Here is a 15086-nt window from a genome sequence, read left to right as displayed (position 1 = left end):
AAATAATTAATTACTTAGTTACTTAGTTACTTTTTAAAAACATGATTTACAACCTGAATAGGTGATAAAGTGATAGATCTTTCAGCCCAATTCTACTTTTTCTACATAATCCATCATACAAAATGTAATCAAATGGAAAAGTCTCTTTTTAAAACTTGTTTTATTAGTTTTAATCTTTTAACTTTATGCATGAAGCAAAATTTTAATCATATGCACCATTCTCTGACTGGAAGAAATTAGTTTAACATTTAAACCTATTTTCTGTACATTCCAGCACATAATAAATATATATATATATATATATATATATATATATATATATATATATATATATATATATTGTGTTTACACTCACTCTTTCAGATGCAAGTAAAACACAGCAGAAAATAAATAAAGTCAAAGACTAGCGGTCCTTTTGCTCTATTTTCACCTGTAAAGCAGGAGTAGAGTAGGCGGAGGTTTATCCTGGTGCAGGTGTGCCGCAGCGGTCAGTGGAAGGATACCGCAGTTTCTCTGTGAGTTTGTCATTACGTCATAGCTACTCGTGCTTGCTTGGAAGTTTAGGGGGTTTTTTTCGCTGTAAAAAGAAGTTTTCTTCCCACGCACAGCGGACACTAATGTTTTTGTCACTTTTTACGGAATCAAACTCAAAGGTCAGTACTTCCACGCTTTAAACGCTGCACGCTCATACTCTCTCCCGCACTCGATATATTATCCATTGTTGATCTGCACACAGCTGTTGTCACGAACGTCACACTCGCTTACGTCACTGTCATGAGACATTCTCGCAAGAAAATCACGGTTTTAGTAACGCAGTAACGCAGCGTTCCTACGGGAAAGTAACGGTAATCTAATTACCGTTTTTGCAATAGTAATCCCTTACTTTACTCGTTACTTGAAAAAAGTAATCGGATTACAGTAACGCGTTAGCCCATCTCTGGCAACAACACAAATGGATGTTTTTAAAAGGTAATAAAGTTTGCATTTAAACAGCAGCGGATATGGTTGTGTGTAGGGCTGCACGATATTAGGAAAACCTGCAATGTGCGATGTATGTGTTACTGTGATCAATATTGTGATAACAATATGACTTGCGATAAAATAAATAGAAAAAAAACAAATAAAAACACCCCAAATATATAATTTCCGTTTTACTGCAACAGTTTTATTTAAAGAAAGCTGCTCTATTAGCAGTGTAACAACAAAGTGCACTTTAGCATTGAAACATAAAAAAAATTCTGAGGCTTGAATTCTGAAAGACATCCTTTCCGGTGTCTATAATTAGTTTTAAATAAACATAACTTAAATTATACTGCAAATTATCTCAATGCAGTTGTTCATCATTTTACCACTCACCAAGTAGTTATGATGTAAGTCAAAACCGGAGAGGAAACTTTACTAGATTAAACTATAGGTAAGAACTTGTTTGCTGTGGAAACAGACCAAAGAACAATTGTCTACCTTTGTGGTAGTACTGGCCAAGACTAATATTATCAACAATTAAGAACAATGTAGGTAGTGTATGTTTGTACTTTTTTGAAAAAAAAAATGGTTTCCTTATCTTGCATTCATCCTTCCTGAGTGGATGTTTTTTTATGGCAAGTTCTTGGTAAGAAAAAACAAAATGTTTACTTTTCAAGGTTTTAAACATGTGCGCTGACATGTTACTATGTTTCCTGATGTACTAAAAAAGTCTCTCTGAAGGTGAGCTACTTGCAGGTATGCAGAGATACCACCATGCCAAGAGGTCTTCCTTACTGTCTATGGCCGTTGATAGCAAGTGGCTGCTAAGCTCAGCTTCAACAGCTTGTGAAACATGCATAAAAGAGGAAGTAGGGATTGGAGATGCCTTGAAGAAACTGCCCCGTGACTTTTTTGCCTTCTTCAGGGGAGGATTGGGTGGATCATTTGTCTGGGCCTCTGGTTCAGCGGAGCTTCTCTCCTGGAACAGAGAGCAGGATACAGGAAAAGTAAACATTTTGGACTATACATGAATTGAAAGGTTTTATATAAAAGCACGCATGAATACCTTCTCTGCCACTGCTTCCATTTCTGACATCACTCTGGTCTTGATGTCTGAGAGTCGATCAGTGCTGATGTTGCTGACTTTAAATCTGGGATCCATGAAGCACGCCATGTCCAGAAGTTCCTGGGTTTCTGGATTTTCATACTTAGTAATCAGGTAGTCAAGGATTTTCTTCTTAATTCATTTTGTCAAATCACTGTCTTCTTACTTCTCTGCAAGCACCGACGTCTTCATCAGATGAAGCACTGGTTTTACATGTGCTCTGGCAGGTTAAGCTTCTGCTGTGCTTTTTTCAGAGCCGTCTTTGCTTTCCAGCTGTGGCAAAAACGTTTTTCAAAGTCCAATGGCTCGGGCATTGCGGGCATCATCTTTGACAGAATTTTCTGGAGAAAGAAGAGGAAACAAAAAAAACAGTCCTGTTTAAAACCTGTTTGTAAAAACTAATTGAAATGTATAACTAAAGTTGTCTAAAAAAAGTAACATTATCCTTATCAATATTGTCATTACATAAGTTGAAGCTAATAAAAATAATTTGATAGTAACGTACAGCACATTTTCAAAAAACGTTTTGCCTTGAATAAAACTTACTGATTGCTAGGTGCAGCCTGTGTCCAAAACACTGAAGTCTGACCCAGTTGTTTAGCTCCGTGGCTCTCACAACATTGGCACCGTTGTCTGTGGTGATGCACACTTGTCGGACTTCTTTAAGATCCCAGCTGGCTAGCACCTCACATAATACATGGGCTATATTTTCACTAGTGTGAGAGTCTGGAAAATACACAGTGTCTTGTGTGTCAAGTTCCACTTGAAAAACTCTGATACAGAGACGGCTGTTGGACTGCTGTGCTCTTTGTCTTAACATTAGCAACCTTTGTTTGGCTAGCCCTGTCTTTCTGGAACTATTCAAACAGTTCTCTCTGGTTGTCTTGAAGATGATGGTGGAGATTAGTCGTGTTTCCTCTGGTGGTTGCCACGAGTGTTTGGCAAGTTTTGCAGAGTACCTGTGTTTGGAGAAAGTCGTCTTTATCAAATCCAAAGTACCTCCAAATAAGTGAGGTACTATTTTTTTTAGACACAAGTTCATAGTCAGTAGTGTTCTCATTATGCTTCTCGCTCTCAGCCATTACAACTCTGACTCATTGCTGCAGCGTTGTTCGCTCCCCACCTACGTGGGAGACGGGCCTCTAATCCATTTGATTGGTTAATGCTGTGAAGGGCTCTATTTGACTGGTCAAATGTGTAAAGGGGTTTCTTTGATTGGTAAATTCTTTAAAGCACATGTGTAAACATTTTGAGGTACCCAATTATCGCAGTTTATGCCATCTTTTGCGATGGGCCGATCGCACAGGCTGATATCGCACTGACAATAGATTTTCGATTTATGATGCAGGCCTAGTTGTGTATGAAATTAGTGGATTGACCTTGAAATTCTGTAGCCAGTCTTGCTAACCTTTGCAGAACAGAAGAAACAGCAGATATCAATCTGGGTGTGTTTTTTGTTCATGCAAACTTTAGTGACTAAAATTTGCATTGTTTTTTTATCTCAACAAATAAGGGTGTGATTATGAGAGCTTAGTAGAAAGCTACAGAGGCACTAAGTCAATCTAGCTACCAGCTGGAGTGTACCATTAATTAGTATATGTAATGTCAGAATTAATTTGACTTGGATACTTCCCATAACCATGAGGGGCAGTCATATATGGAGCTTCACTGGTAAGTTAAATTTTCTTAAACTGTCTATAAAAAAAGGTAAAATGACAATAGATGGCATTTAATGCACACATCACTAAAACAATTCAAAATAATAATTCATTTTTTAAAATATTTTCAATCTCTATATGTTAACAGGCATTTCCATCATGTTAACATTAACATCTGGAGCACTGGCAGGTAACACTTTTTAGTAATTACAAAAATATAGCATATGGTGAGAACTGGAAAAAAAAGAATATTAAAAAGCTGATTTCAATGACAACCAATGGATTGTACCAAGAGAATCACAAATCAAATCAAAACTCAAAGCACAGCCAAGTGCTGGAGCAAGTTACCTTCAAACCAACATGAAACTGTCTCAGTGCATGGCAGTTGAGATCAATAAGATGAAGCTGAATGAAAATCCATATTTATTTATTTATTTTTAATAAAAGGGCAAATTAATCCTGATAAATCTGACAGCTCAGAACGAATGCATGGTTCTAGAAAAGGCCTACAAACCATTCCAATGTTGGAGTCGGACTGATATCAGTGATGATACTTTGTTTGATCTTTTAGCCTGCTTCACTTTGTCAGACAGCTTCTTTTTAAGTGATTTCATGATTCAGCAGGTCTGGCAGTGCTCAGGTCTGAGTGTGTCCACTGATACTGAACTCAAGTTTCTACAGTGTGCAGTTAATTAAAGTTAATTCATGACTGTCGAAGGAAGAGCCATTACTTTTCACACAGAGAGTGTTCTCTTAATACAGAGGTGTCAAACTCAATTGCACAGGGGGCCAAACCTCAAGGCACACTTTAGGTCGCAGGCCAGACAAGATAAACATTTATTGAACACACTAAAACAATGTTTTTGTAAACATAAATATGAATACAGACAGGAATATAATTCCAGAATAAATAAACTTAAAAAAATAAGCTTTAACTTTAAATATTTTGCTCTCCATAAAAAATATATCCTGTCAAAATTATGCAAGTTAGAAATATGAACATGCTGCCAAAAACCCCAGAAAAAAATAAATGAAAACATACACAAGGTTCGAGACGGGGGCATTGCTTCAGGAATATAACTAATGAACTCTGCGGGCCATTCAGTGTCGTACTTTCCCTTGAGTGTCCCATTAGAATGCAGCTCAATCTGAATCTGCACAGGTACAGTTTCCACATCAACTGTAAATGGTTTGTAATGCAGCTCGAAATTCTCATTTTTTTGATTCAAAGTCACCAAAGCGCCGCAAACTCAGTGCGCTCAGTTTATCAGCCAAGTGCGCATTTGGGAGCACTGTTGCACTGACTTGGTTCAACATTACTTGGCAACAGGGAAAGTGAGGCAAGTTGCACTGGTGCATTTGTGACAGCTTCACTTGAAATGCCTTCACCACATCATACATATCATGTCCATGAACTGACAGATTTCCTTGCTGAGCTCAAAAACTCTATTGAGAACTTTCCCCCAACTCAGCCAACAGACGTATGTATGTCTGATAAGGAATGTCGGCAAACTCTAAATCTTATGAGGGGCCGTACAAGCCAAAATTCATTCTTTCACTCTCACACACATACATTCATATCATATCATATCATCATATCATACATGTATGATAAGGAATGTCGGCAAACTTTTTTACACACACACAAATCTTTTTTAACATACAAATCCTGATTTACAAGTACAAAATATTTATGACCACATTTTGAGCCTATATTCTTTTGATAGTGTTTTCAGTATAAATTGTGAAAAAATAAACCTCTTGAACTTTTAATAAGAGTGTGTTACATGTTAGGAAGACAAGAAGTACAAAAACATTTGTAAACAGCAGCAGTTGCAAAAATCTTTATGTTTTGAAAGTAAACATTTACTCAAGTACCTACTCTATGCTTCATCAAATATTATCAGTGATTTAGAATAGGTGGATCATTAAATAAAAAACATGTTATTTAAAGAAGGATTTTGTTTTACTTTCTAATTATGTGCCACAATACATATATTTGCTTAGTTAATTATTTATTCCAAAATATTAGGATTCGTGCCCTATGGATCGGTTGAACAATTGACAATATAAACACTGTATTTTAGCTTTCTTCAGGAAGAAATTCTCAATATTTTGAGATCTTTTCATTCTTCCTATTCTTTTATCTCTACTGGTTGGCCCTAAAGTAATAAAGCAAAAACTTGTGTCACAAACAACAACTTGTATGTATGACCTTGACAAATTCTGGCCCTCATGGGCCCCTATCCTGCACGTTTTAGATGTTACCTATACCAACATAGCCAATTCAAATCAAATAATCCCTAAACACCTAGTTGTGTACAAGTCTGTAAATGAGTCTTTAAATGAGCTGTGTTGAAGTATGGAAACATCTGAAACCAGGAGGACCAGAACTGCACATCCCTGCATTGAACATGGCACAGCCGTTTCATGGGGTGATTTACACTCTATTCATAACATGAAGCTGGCAGATAGGATAAGTAATGAGATAATATTGATGTATAAAGAACAACACTGGCTGATGATGAAATACAGTCAGCTGGCATGGTGACACTGCCAGTATTAACCTGCAACCAAATCTGCAGCTCCATACAGCAATGTTACGACTTGAATTATATCTTATAACTCATAACTCTTATGTTAGCTCCCCCCAGTAGCCTATTGTCTGAAATATTTGACGGTTGCAATAATTCTTTAAGTGTTATTTTTTCCTTGGTATTCTAATTTCACCGAAGTTTACTAAACTCAACAAACTTAATATTACTTACCGGGACATTTATTCTCTCCTCATTTTCTTTCACCAAAAAATTGTTTTCTGTGGCGCCGTCTTTCGTGCTTGGCTCTCCTTTCTTTGCTAACGTGATGCTCATAGTGCAGAAGCCGATGCTGCATTCACTTTGAGAACATAATTGTACATTTGATATTTGATTGAATTTTATTATTTTAGCTTTGGGGTGGCACCTGTGGTGGGCAGTCTGGTTAGGGGGGGTGGCCTGTGCCCCCCCCGCGCACGCCCCCCAGGCCACATGCCAATGCGGGCCATGCATAATGATAATAATAAATCTAAATAAAATGATCTTGCAGGCCAGACAAAATTTTCCGCCAGGCCAGATGTGCGCTTTGAGTTTGACACATGTCTTAATAAATGAAATGAACTAACTAAATTGCTTTTTGCATTTACTTGTCATCTATGTCTGTTATTAGAATTTGTTTGATGACACAACACATAATTTAGATTATTATACAAAAATTATGAAATCAGGAGACAAATACTTTTCACACCATTATCACAGTGTGTTCACACCAAGCGCGATAGACACGACCAAAACGCGCCAGACGCACGTAACTTGACGCGTGCACATTCGCCACCCACAAACCTTTTTTTTTCTTAATAAATGGAGTTCTACTCCAAAATAAACTAACATGTCTTTATTCTCTTAAATAATTGGTCTTCACTATGTTCCTATATAGTAGTATATTTTTTCATCAGTATATTATGAAATTAATTCCACAGGTTGTGTGCCAACATTTGCTGTGTAGTAGAACTGAGACATAGTCATTGCAAAAACTTATTTCAAATAATATTAAAATTCTCAAAGAGAATAGCATTAAACATAAATATATAAAATATAACTCTTTACAGAGAGACAGGGATAAAAAGCTTAAAGTGGAAGAGCCTCAGGGAGAAGGAGGAGAAAAATAAGAACATTGTTTCTGTCCTGGAGAACCGGCTGCCTCATCAGAAAACTACTGATTGCTAGGGTCCAATGTTTCCAAATTTAACACAGCTGTGCTGTTTTCAAAAACGAATTTATAAATTTGAAATTTGACAAATTCTCTCGTCTGAGGCGGCATGCTCTCCAGAGCAGGAACAAGGCTGAGGAGGAAATGCTCTGTTGGAGACTGGCGTGGCCACAGCCGATTGACCGTCCTGGGACCCGTCCCTGGTCCGTCTTGGAGCTGTCCTCCTCTGTGGGCCTGTAAAACACAGCACAAAACACAAAGAAATGAGAAGGCTGCTACTAGATTTTCATTTTCAACATTGAAAGAAAAACCCAGGACATAATCAGATTGGTTGTAGATATTTAGTAAAGGTGATCACAAGGGAATCCCACCGAGTAAAAAGCTATCAGTGCTTGCTGTACATCTGATGCTACAATTACATACCTGTGGGTGCAGCAGCAGGAGCTCAGGGACCAGGGACTAGAGAAGCAACAGGGGATGCTCTGCTGCAGAATCAGTTGGTTCTATCAAGACAATATTAAATGTTAACAGGTTGAATACAATAGTCATAGAGAAAGAATATACAGTGGTCCCTCATTTATTGCAGCAGGGGTTCTCAGAATAACTAGCCCCTCGCCACGCACTTTATACACTTTTTTTCACACACACATGAAGATTAGTCACAGTTCTCACAATTGATTCTCAAAGTGCAAACCTTTGTAGACTGCAAAACGTAAAAGTATTATTATGCCGCGTTTTGTCTTCACATGCCTGCCACTTTTGTGTGGCTTTTTCCCTCCTGGTGCAGGTGTGTATTTCCGAATGAAGGTCATAGTTATGAGTGTTTTTGTGCTGTTTTTTTCTATTGGACGTGATGGTTATCAAAACCAAACATGATAAATTTGGCAAGCGCAGGAGACACGACACGGAGGAGATTTGTCAATCAGGCTGCAGAATGCAATGCTGTACGGTGCAAAAAAAAAAAAGAATAAAATAATTTTTAAAAAAGCGAGGCAGTGACGGATGAACAGACCACTGTGTTCTGTTTATTAATGAACAATAACATATATTCCTATATGACAACATAAAAGCAGAAAGGTATTTGTACATTAGTGGGAAAATAGCGGGACAGTAGGCGGGCTTGCTAGCATTTGTGCGGCTTCCCCGGGTCAGTCAAAAAATTAAAAAGAGAAATGAATGAACTTACCAGGTTGCCCGATCTCTTCACATATCTTCCTCCAAGCTCGGTCCTTTTTATTCCTGTCTCGGTACAGAAAGCAGCTGGTGTTGTACAGCTCTGGGTGGTTTGCTATGGCATTGATTAACCTTTCTTCCATATTGAATGAAGTATGAAGGGCTTTGGCTGGACCTTCCCCTTTGACCTAGGTCAGAGCCACGATAGACGCGATACACATGAATGCACAAAATGCAACACAAAAACTGAGGCACATATATTTATTCGCGAGTCAAACGCACCAGACACGCTGCTTTGGCGCGCCAGACGCGCTGCTTTGATGCACGTTTGACGCGTTGTTGCCATGCAAATCTGCTTCTGAATTTTCGCGGGTTCCGCGATCGCACATCACCGCGCTTCTCCATTGACTTTACATGTAAACCTGACGCTCTGGTCTTGTCTATCACGTTCGGTGTGAACACACCGTAATTACGCTCCTAGAAGAAATGATCACAAACACAGGTCAAACTACGAGCTGCTATTGTGACTGTACATTCAGTGCAATATGCGGTAAATTGCCTGTTGCAAACCACCACAAATACAAATATAAGAACTCCTAATTTGACACTCGACATGGATATATTTTATTTTATGCTCAATTCAAGAAGAAAATAACAATAATGCCCTCTGTTTTGATTAATAGTTTTTTTTTTTTCATTTAGGTCAACTTCTTTACAACCTGGCACTGAAAAAACCGGCTGTCCAATCTTCAACCAGTGGCCCCTGGGGCACTGCTGGTAGAGCAGTTGATGGAAACAGAGATGCAAGCTATCAAAGAGGGTCTTGCACACTTACCAGTGGACAATCTAATCCCTGGTGGAGAGTAGACCTGGTAAATGTGTATACAATTGGAGCTGTAATGATAATCAATAGAGATGAAATGGAAAACAGGCTGGATGGTGCTGAAATCTGGATTGGAAATTCAACATCAATCAGTAACTCTAAAAGCATCAGGTGAAAGAGCTTGATTTATAACCATAAGTCAGTAATCATCATATCAGTAGGGCTTTTTTATATTCATTCTTATACTTTTTCCATTTGACTGTTTCATACACAGGTGTGCCGTCATCTCTCACATTCCCAAGGGACAAGCGTTTTACTTTCCATGTAACTCTGTGAAGGGACGCTACGTCACTGTGTTCCTACCAGGAAATGCAAAGGCCATAAATCTGTGCGAAGTTGAAGTGTACTACGGTAAACACCTTTAATTCTTTATTTATTCTTTATTTTTTATTTATATCAGTAAGGGGTGTGACCAGGGGTGTGACCAGGGGTGGTCCTGACCCGTTTTGTGCCCTGGGCGAACCCTCCCTCTACCGCCCCCCTTTGAGAACACATTTAATTCTGATTAGTGGTGCAACGGATCACGGTTGATCCGAAATCCGAACTGATCCCACTCCACGGTTCGGTATGCACGTGATCCGAAGATTCGAAAAAGAAAAAAAAAAGTATGTGTATGGTGCGCGTGGTGGGTCTGTCAAGCGGTAGTTATGGTCAGCGCTAGCGGTCCAAGTAGCGGAGTAGAGGAGTTTGCAGCATTTAAGCAGCACTTTGTTGTCCAATCCGACCGGGCTAAAGCTATTACTAAAGCTAATGGGGAGGCCGTATTCCATTGTGCAAAACAAGGGGTTTAAACTGTGATGAACGTGCTTGAGCCACGCTATATATCGTCCACTTCAGTGTGACAAGATCGTTCCAAGCATGAATGAGCAGGAGAAGTTTAAAGTTATGGCTGAACTGTCCCAGGCATCTTCTGTTGCTCTAACTACAAATGGGTGGACCTCCAGCGCAACGGAAAGCCACGTGACCGTGACCGCTTGTTATATCACAGTGGAGTGGTAAATACAAAGCCCTGTACTGCCCTATAGATTACATTAGATTAGATGAAACTTTATTTATCCCTCGGGTGGGTTCCTCTGGGAAATTCAGTTTCCAGTTGCACAGCACCGACAGAAGTTGCAGAATGTGAGCAGAAATATACCATATATACACATATATAAATACAGAGAATACGAAAGGTATAAATAGAATAAATAGGAATAAGAATACAAGGGAACGGCACATTTTAAGTGAGTCTATTGTACATATATTTATTACTTATATTTTGCTTGTTTTATGTTATTGTAATTTTTGCACAACTCTGTTGCTTGTGAAGCTCGCACACAAGAATTTCACTCGCATGTACTGTACCAGTGTACCTGCACATGTGATGTGACAATAAAAGTGATTTCATTTGATTTATTACACCATTGGTTAATAACAAAAACTATTGCACAGTGAAAAGGCACTACAGCTTACTTGTTCCCCCCTCCTTTGTCCCCGTTTCCCCTCCCTCTCCCCTCCAGCGAGGAGTTAAACAGTTTGATGGCGTGTGGGACAAAGGACTTTTTAAGTCTGCTGGTCCTTGACTTTGGGAGAAGCAACCTGTTTCTGAACAGACTCCTCTGGTTGTTTATGGCCATGTGCAGAGGATGCAGAGGCTGCCCAGCATGGTCCATAATGTCCATATGCACCTTAATTTGTTTTTGTATAAGTGAATAGAATGAGTCTTCAGTTGAATGTTTTTTAATAGGCAAAAAATACTTAAATAAATAAATGGCGAGTCGAATTTTTGTCTTTTTTTTCTATTTTTGCTGATCCGAAAATTGATCCTATCATGACTTAAAACCGTGATCCGATCCGAACCGTGAGATTTTTGATCCGTTGCACCACTAATTCTGATGCTGATAAGGAAGACTATAAGTGACTGAGTAAAAGTACAAAAGAAGGCTTTTGTGTCAGGGTGTTTTTGATTACTGAACAAATAAATGATGCTTTAATCCTTATTTGTTTTGGGTTTTTTTGGGTTTTTTTTACCAGTAAGGGTTGTCAGAGCCCAACCAAAAGAAATTATTGTCTTCTTGGTTTTCCTTCAAGGATACCCATTACCCAATGTGGCACTCAAAGGAGAAGCTACCCAGTCATCTACACTCTCCTTTGCCACTGCGTCCAAAGCCATCGATGGCAGACGGAACTCGTTCTATAGCAATGGGTTCTGTAGCCACACGGCTGAAGACGAGACCAACCCCTGGTGGAGGGTGGACCTGCAGCGAAGCTTTACAATCACTGCTGTAAAAGTCACCAACAGAGGAGACTGCTGTGCTGAAAGACTGGATGGAGCTGAGGTCAGAATAGGAAACTCACTGGAGAACAATGGAAACAATAATCCCAGGTAATGATGAATTTATATCAGTCAATGTTCATTGTGAGGTTTTTTCTTTGTTTGTTTTATTTTAGAATAACTTGAACAGCAATGTTTCAGCAATTTCAATATACATATTATCCACCACAGGACTAGTTAATTACTTGATTTTACTTTCTCCTTAACTGGAAGTCCATAGTACTAACATAATACTGCCCCCACACTCTCTGCTGTCAGGTGTGCTTCCATCTCACATATCAAAGCGGGTAAAACCTACACATACCAGTGTGATGGAGGCAGCATGGAGGGTCGCTTTGTGAACGTGTTTCTTCCTGGACAGAAGAAGACTCTCACCCTGTGTGAAGTGGAGGTGTATGCTGCCCCAGCAGGTAGAGCTTTAAGTGACTGGATCTGATCTACTGAAAGACGTCTGCCTTTTACTGATTCATGTCCATTTTTTCCTTTCAACAATTTAGTGGAGCCGCTTCAAAATGTGGCCTTAAACAGAGAAACAGTACAGTCATCCGTTTTTGAGGCATATGGGCCTTCAAAAGGTGTCGATGGGTGCAGAAATGGAAACTTGGACTCAGGATGCTGTACACATACTTTAGAAGATCTGGATCCCTGGTGGAGAGTAGACTTGCTGGCTGTCTATAAAGTTAGTGCTGTCACTATCATCAACAGACAGGATGCTGTTATAGAAAGGATTCTTGGGGCGCAGATCCTGATCGGGAACTCGCTCGAGCAAAATAGTACCCAAAACCCCAGGTGAGATCTGATTTCTGAACATTTCTCCATAACCATTAAGTTTAATTTTTTTCTGTACTTAAACAACAACAAACTAATGTTTGAACATAGATTAGAAATCAAAACTGACATTTTCTTTGTTGTTTCTCTACATCCATCAGTTGTGGCATGATCAAATCATTAGCGGGTACACCAACATACACATTCCAGTGTAATGAAATGGAAGGTCGCTACGTCATTGTGATCATACCAGGAATTAAGAGATATATGACCTTGTGTGAAGTGGAGGTGTTTGCTTCTCTATCTGGTAGGGTCTTGGGATGTTATTTTTGGAAGTTCTTTGGTTGTTGTTTGTGCTCAAATTATGGTAACATTTTTACTGTTGTTACCCTTTTTTTCTAATATTTTATCTTTGCTCACAGTTAGCTTTCGGTGTCCAATTTTAATACAGAACATTGCAATTTAAGATGTTAGAATAAACGGAAAACAATAAAAAACCAAATATGGTTTCTAATAAGAATACTTCCCTGCAGTGCCAGATGTTGTCATTCCTCCACCTCCTCCCACCCCTCCTCCCACTGTGAGCCTGCAGCTTGGTGGCAGGAACGTGACGGTGGTGGGAGAGAGGCTCTGCTGGTCTGATGCTCTGATGTACTGTAGACGTTATTACTGGGACCTGCTCAGCCTTCACAGCCAACAGGAGCAAAGCGAGTTGGAGCAGCTGCTGGGCCTCATTCCTTTCTCTCTCACAGACCACGTCTGGCTGGGACTGCGCAGGTACTGATAGCTATAGATACATTTAGTTGATGTACATCTACAGATCAGTGAATCAGCATGACAAAATATAAATAAGATGGTGGAGCTCTCCAATCACAAGTGTAATAAAAAAAATCTATTAAAGAACTAGAAATAATGTCAGATGACCCCAAGGAAATCAAAGAAATAACAAAATCAAATAACAAAATCAAAACAAGAAAAGCTAGAAAGAAATGTGAACAATGTATGAAGAAAATGAAAATAACTACCAATTGTTCAAAGAAGAAATGATCTCTGATAACAATAAAATTTCTCTTATAGAGCGCTGAATCACAACAACAGCCTCAAGGTGCTTTATATTATAAAGTCGACCCTACAATAATAGGCACAAAGAAAAACCCAACAATCATATGACTCCCTATGAGCAAGCACTTTGGCAACAGTGGGAAGGAAAAACTCCCTTTTAACAGGAAGAAACCTCCGGCAGAACCAGGCTCAGGGAGGGGCGGCCATCTGCTGCGACTGGTTGGGGTGAGAGAAGGAAGACAGGATGAAAGACATGCTGTGGAAGAGAGACAGAGATTAGTAACAGATATGATTCAATGCAGAGACGTCTATTAATACATAGTGAGTGAGAAAGGTGACTGGAAAGGAAAAACTCAATGCATCATGGGAATCCCCGGCAGCCTACGTCTATTGCAGCATAACTAACGGAAGATTCAGGGTCACCTGGTCCAGCCCTAACTATATGCTTTAGCAAAAAGGAAAGTTTTAAGACTAATCTTAAAAGTAGAGATAGTGTCTGTTCCAAACTGGAAGCTGGTTCCTCAGAAGAGGGGCCTGAAAACTGAAGGCTCTCCCTCCCATTCTACTTTTAAATACTCTAGGAACAACAAGTAGGCCTGCAGAGTGGGAGCGAAGTGCTCTAATTGTGTGATATGGTACTGTAAATCTCAGATGCTTTGTTTTGTTGTGTATACTCATTTCCACAGCTGCCTTTCCCAGACAATAGCAAACCTGCTCTAACATAAGGGTGGCAGAAATTTAATTGACATTATTTAATCCACAAGAAATTTGAAAGAAATTTCTATGGATTGATTTGTACACTTTTTTTTTTACATTTTTTTGTAGTGAAATTCTTCTTATTTTGTTTTTTTTTTTACTCCGTTTGGACTGAAGTGTTATACCGGAAAGGCCAGCCTTGAGCTTGCAGAATAACAAAATGTATTTAGTGTCTTCCTGACCATACAAATTAGTAATATATATTGTTCTTTTAAAGATAAATATCAATCATGTAGCTTTTGTGAAACTCAATGTAAACAAGTGCTGCCTATGCTCTATCAATAGCAGTTTATCCATTCAGTTTAAATCTGTTCATATATTTTTCTCTGTCCAACAGATCCCTCAGAGGAGACGAGTGGTTCTGGATGTCTGGATATTCCATGAATTTCTTAAATTGGCCACAAGATTTTGTTCCTGACAGCTACTCCAGCACCTGTGGAGGCGTGGCCAGCACGGACCACTTCCTCTGGCAGGACCAGCCCTGTGGGAAGAACCTCAACTTCATCTGCCAATCAGGTTTTACTTGCACCATGTTAAGGCTTGTGTGCAACCCTTGTGCATTGCCTTAATTTAAATGTAACTCATGTCCTTTCAGGTTCTGATGATGCTGTGCAGAGAGTTTATTTCTCCAGCACCAAGGATCCAACAAATCCATAA

General features: G+C 39.1%; 1 protein-coding gene across 1 annotated transcript; it reads left to right on the top strand.

Annotated features, from left to right (window-relative positions):
• The first annotated feature begins 3708 nt into the window (after positions 1 to 3708).
• LOC102779738 (uncharacterized) lies at positions 3709 to 15086 on the top strand. The gene is made up of 11 exons (XM_087835864.1): positions 3709 to 3739; positions 3875 to 3916; positions 9346 to 9637; positions 9741 to 9877; positions 11600 to 11894; positions 12102 to 12253; positions 12341 to 12632; positions 12773 to 12918; positions 13145 to 13388; positions 14767 to 14945; positions 15025 to 15086. The coding sequence occupies exons 1-11, from the start codon at positions 3709 to 3711 to the stop codon at positions 15084 to 15086; spliced, it is 1872 nt and encodes a 623-aa protein (XP_087691990.1).

Source organism: Neolamprologus brichardi, chromosome 3, assembly GCF_056152115.1.
Source record: "Neolamprologus brichardi isolate AB-2024 chromosome 3, ASM5615211v1, whole genome shotgun sequence".
Taxonomy (NCBI): domain Eukaryota; kingdom Metazoa; phylum Chordata; class Actinopteri; order Cichliformes; family Cichlidae; genus Neolamprologus; species Neolamprologus brichardi.
This window is presented reverse-complemented; position numbering and strand designations above follow the sequence as displayed.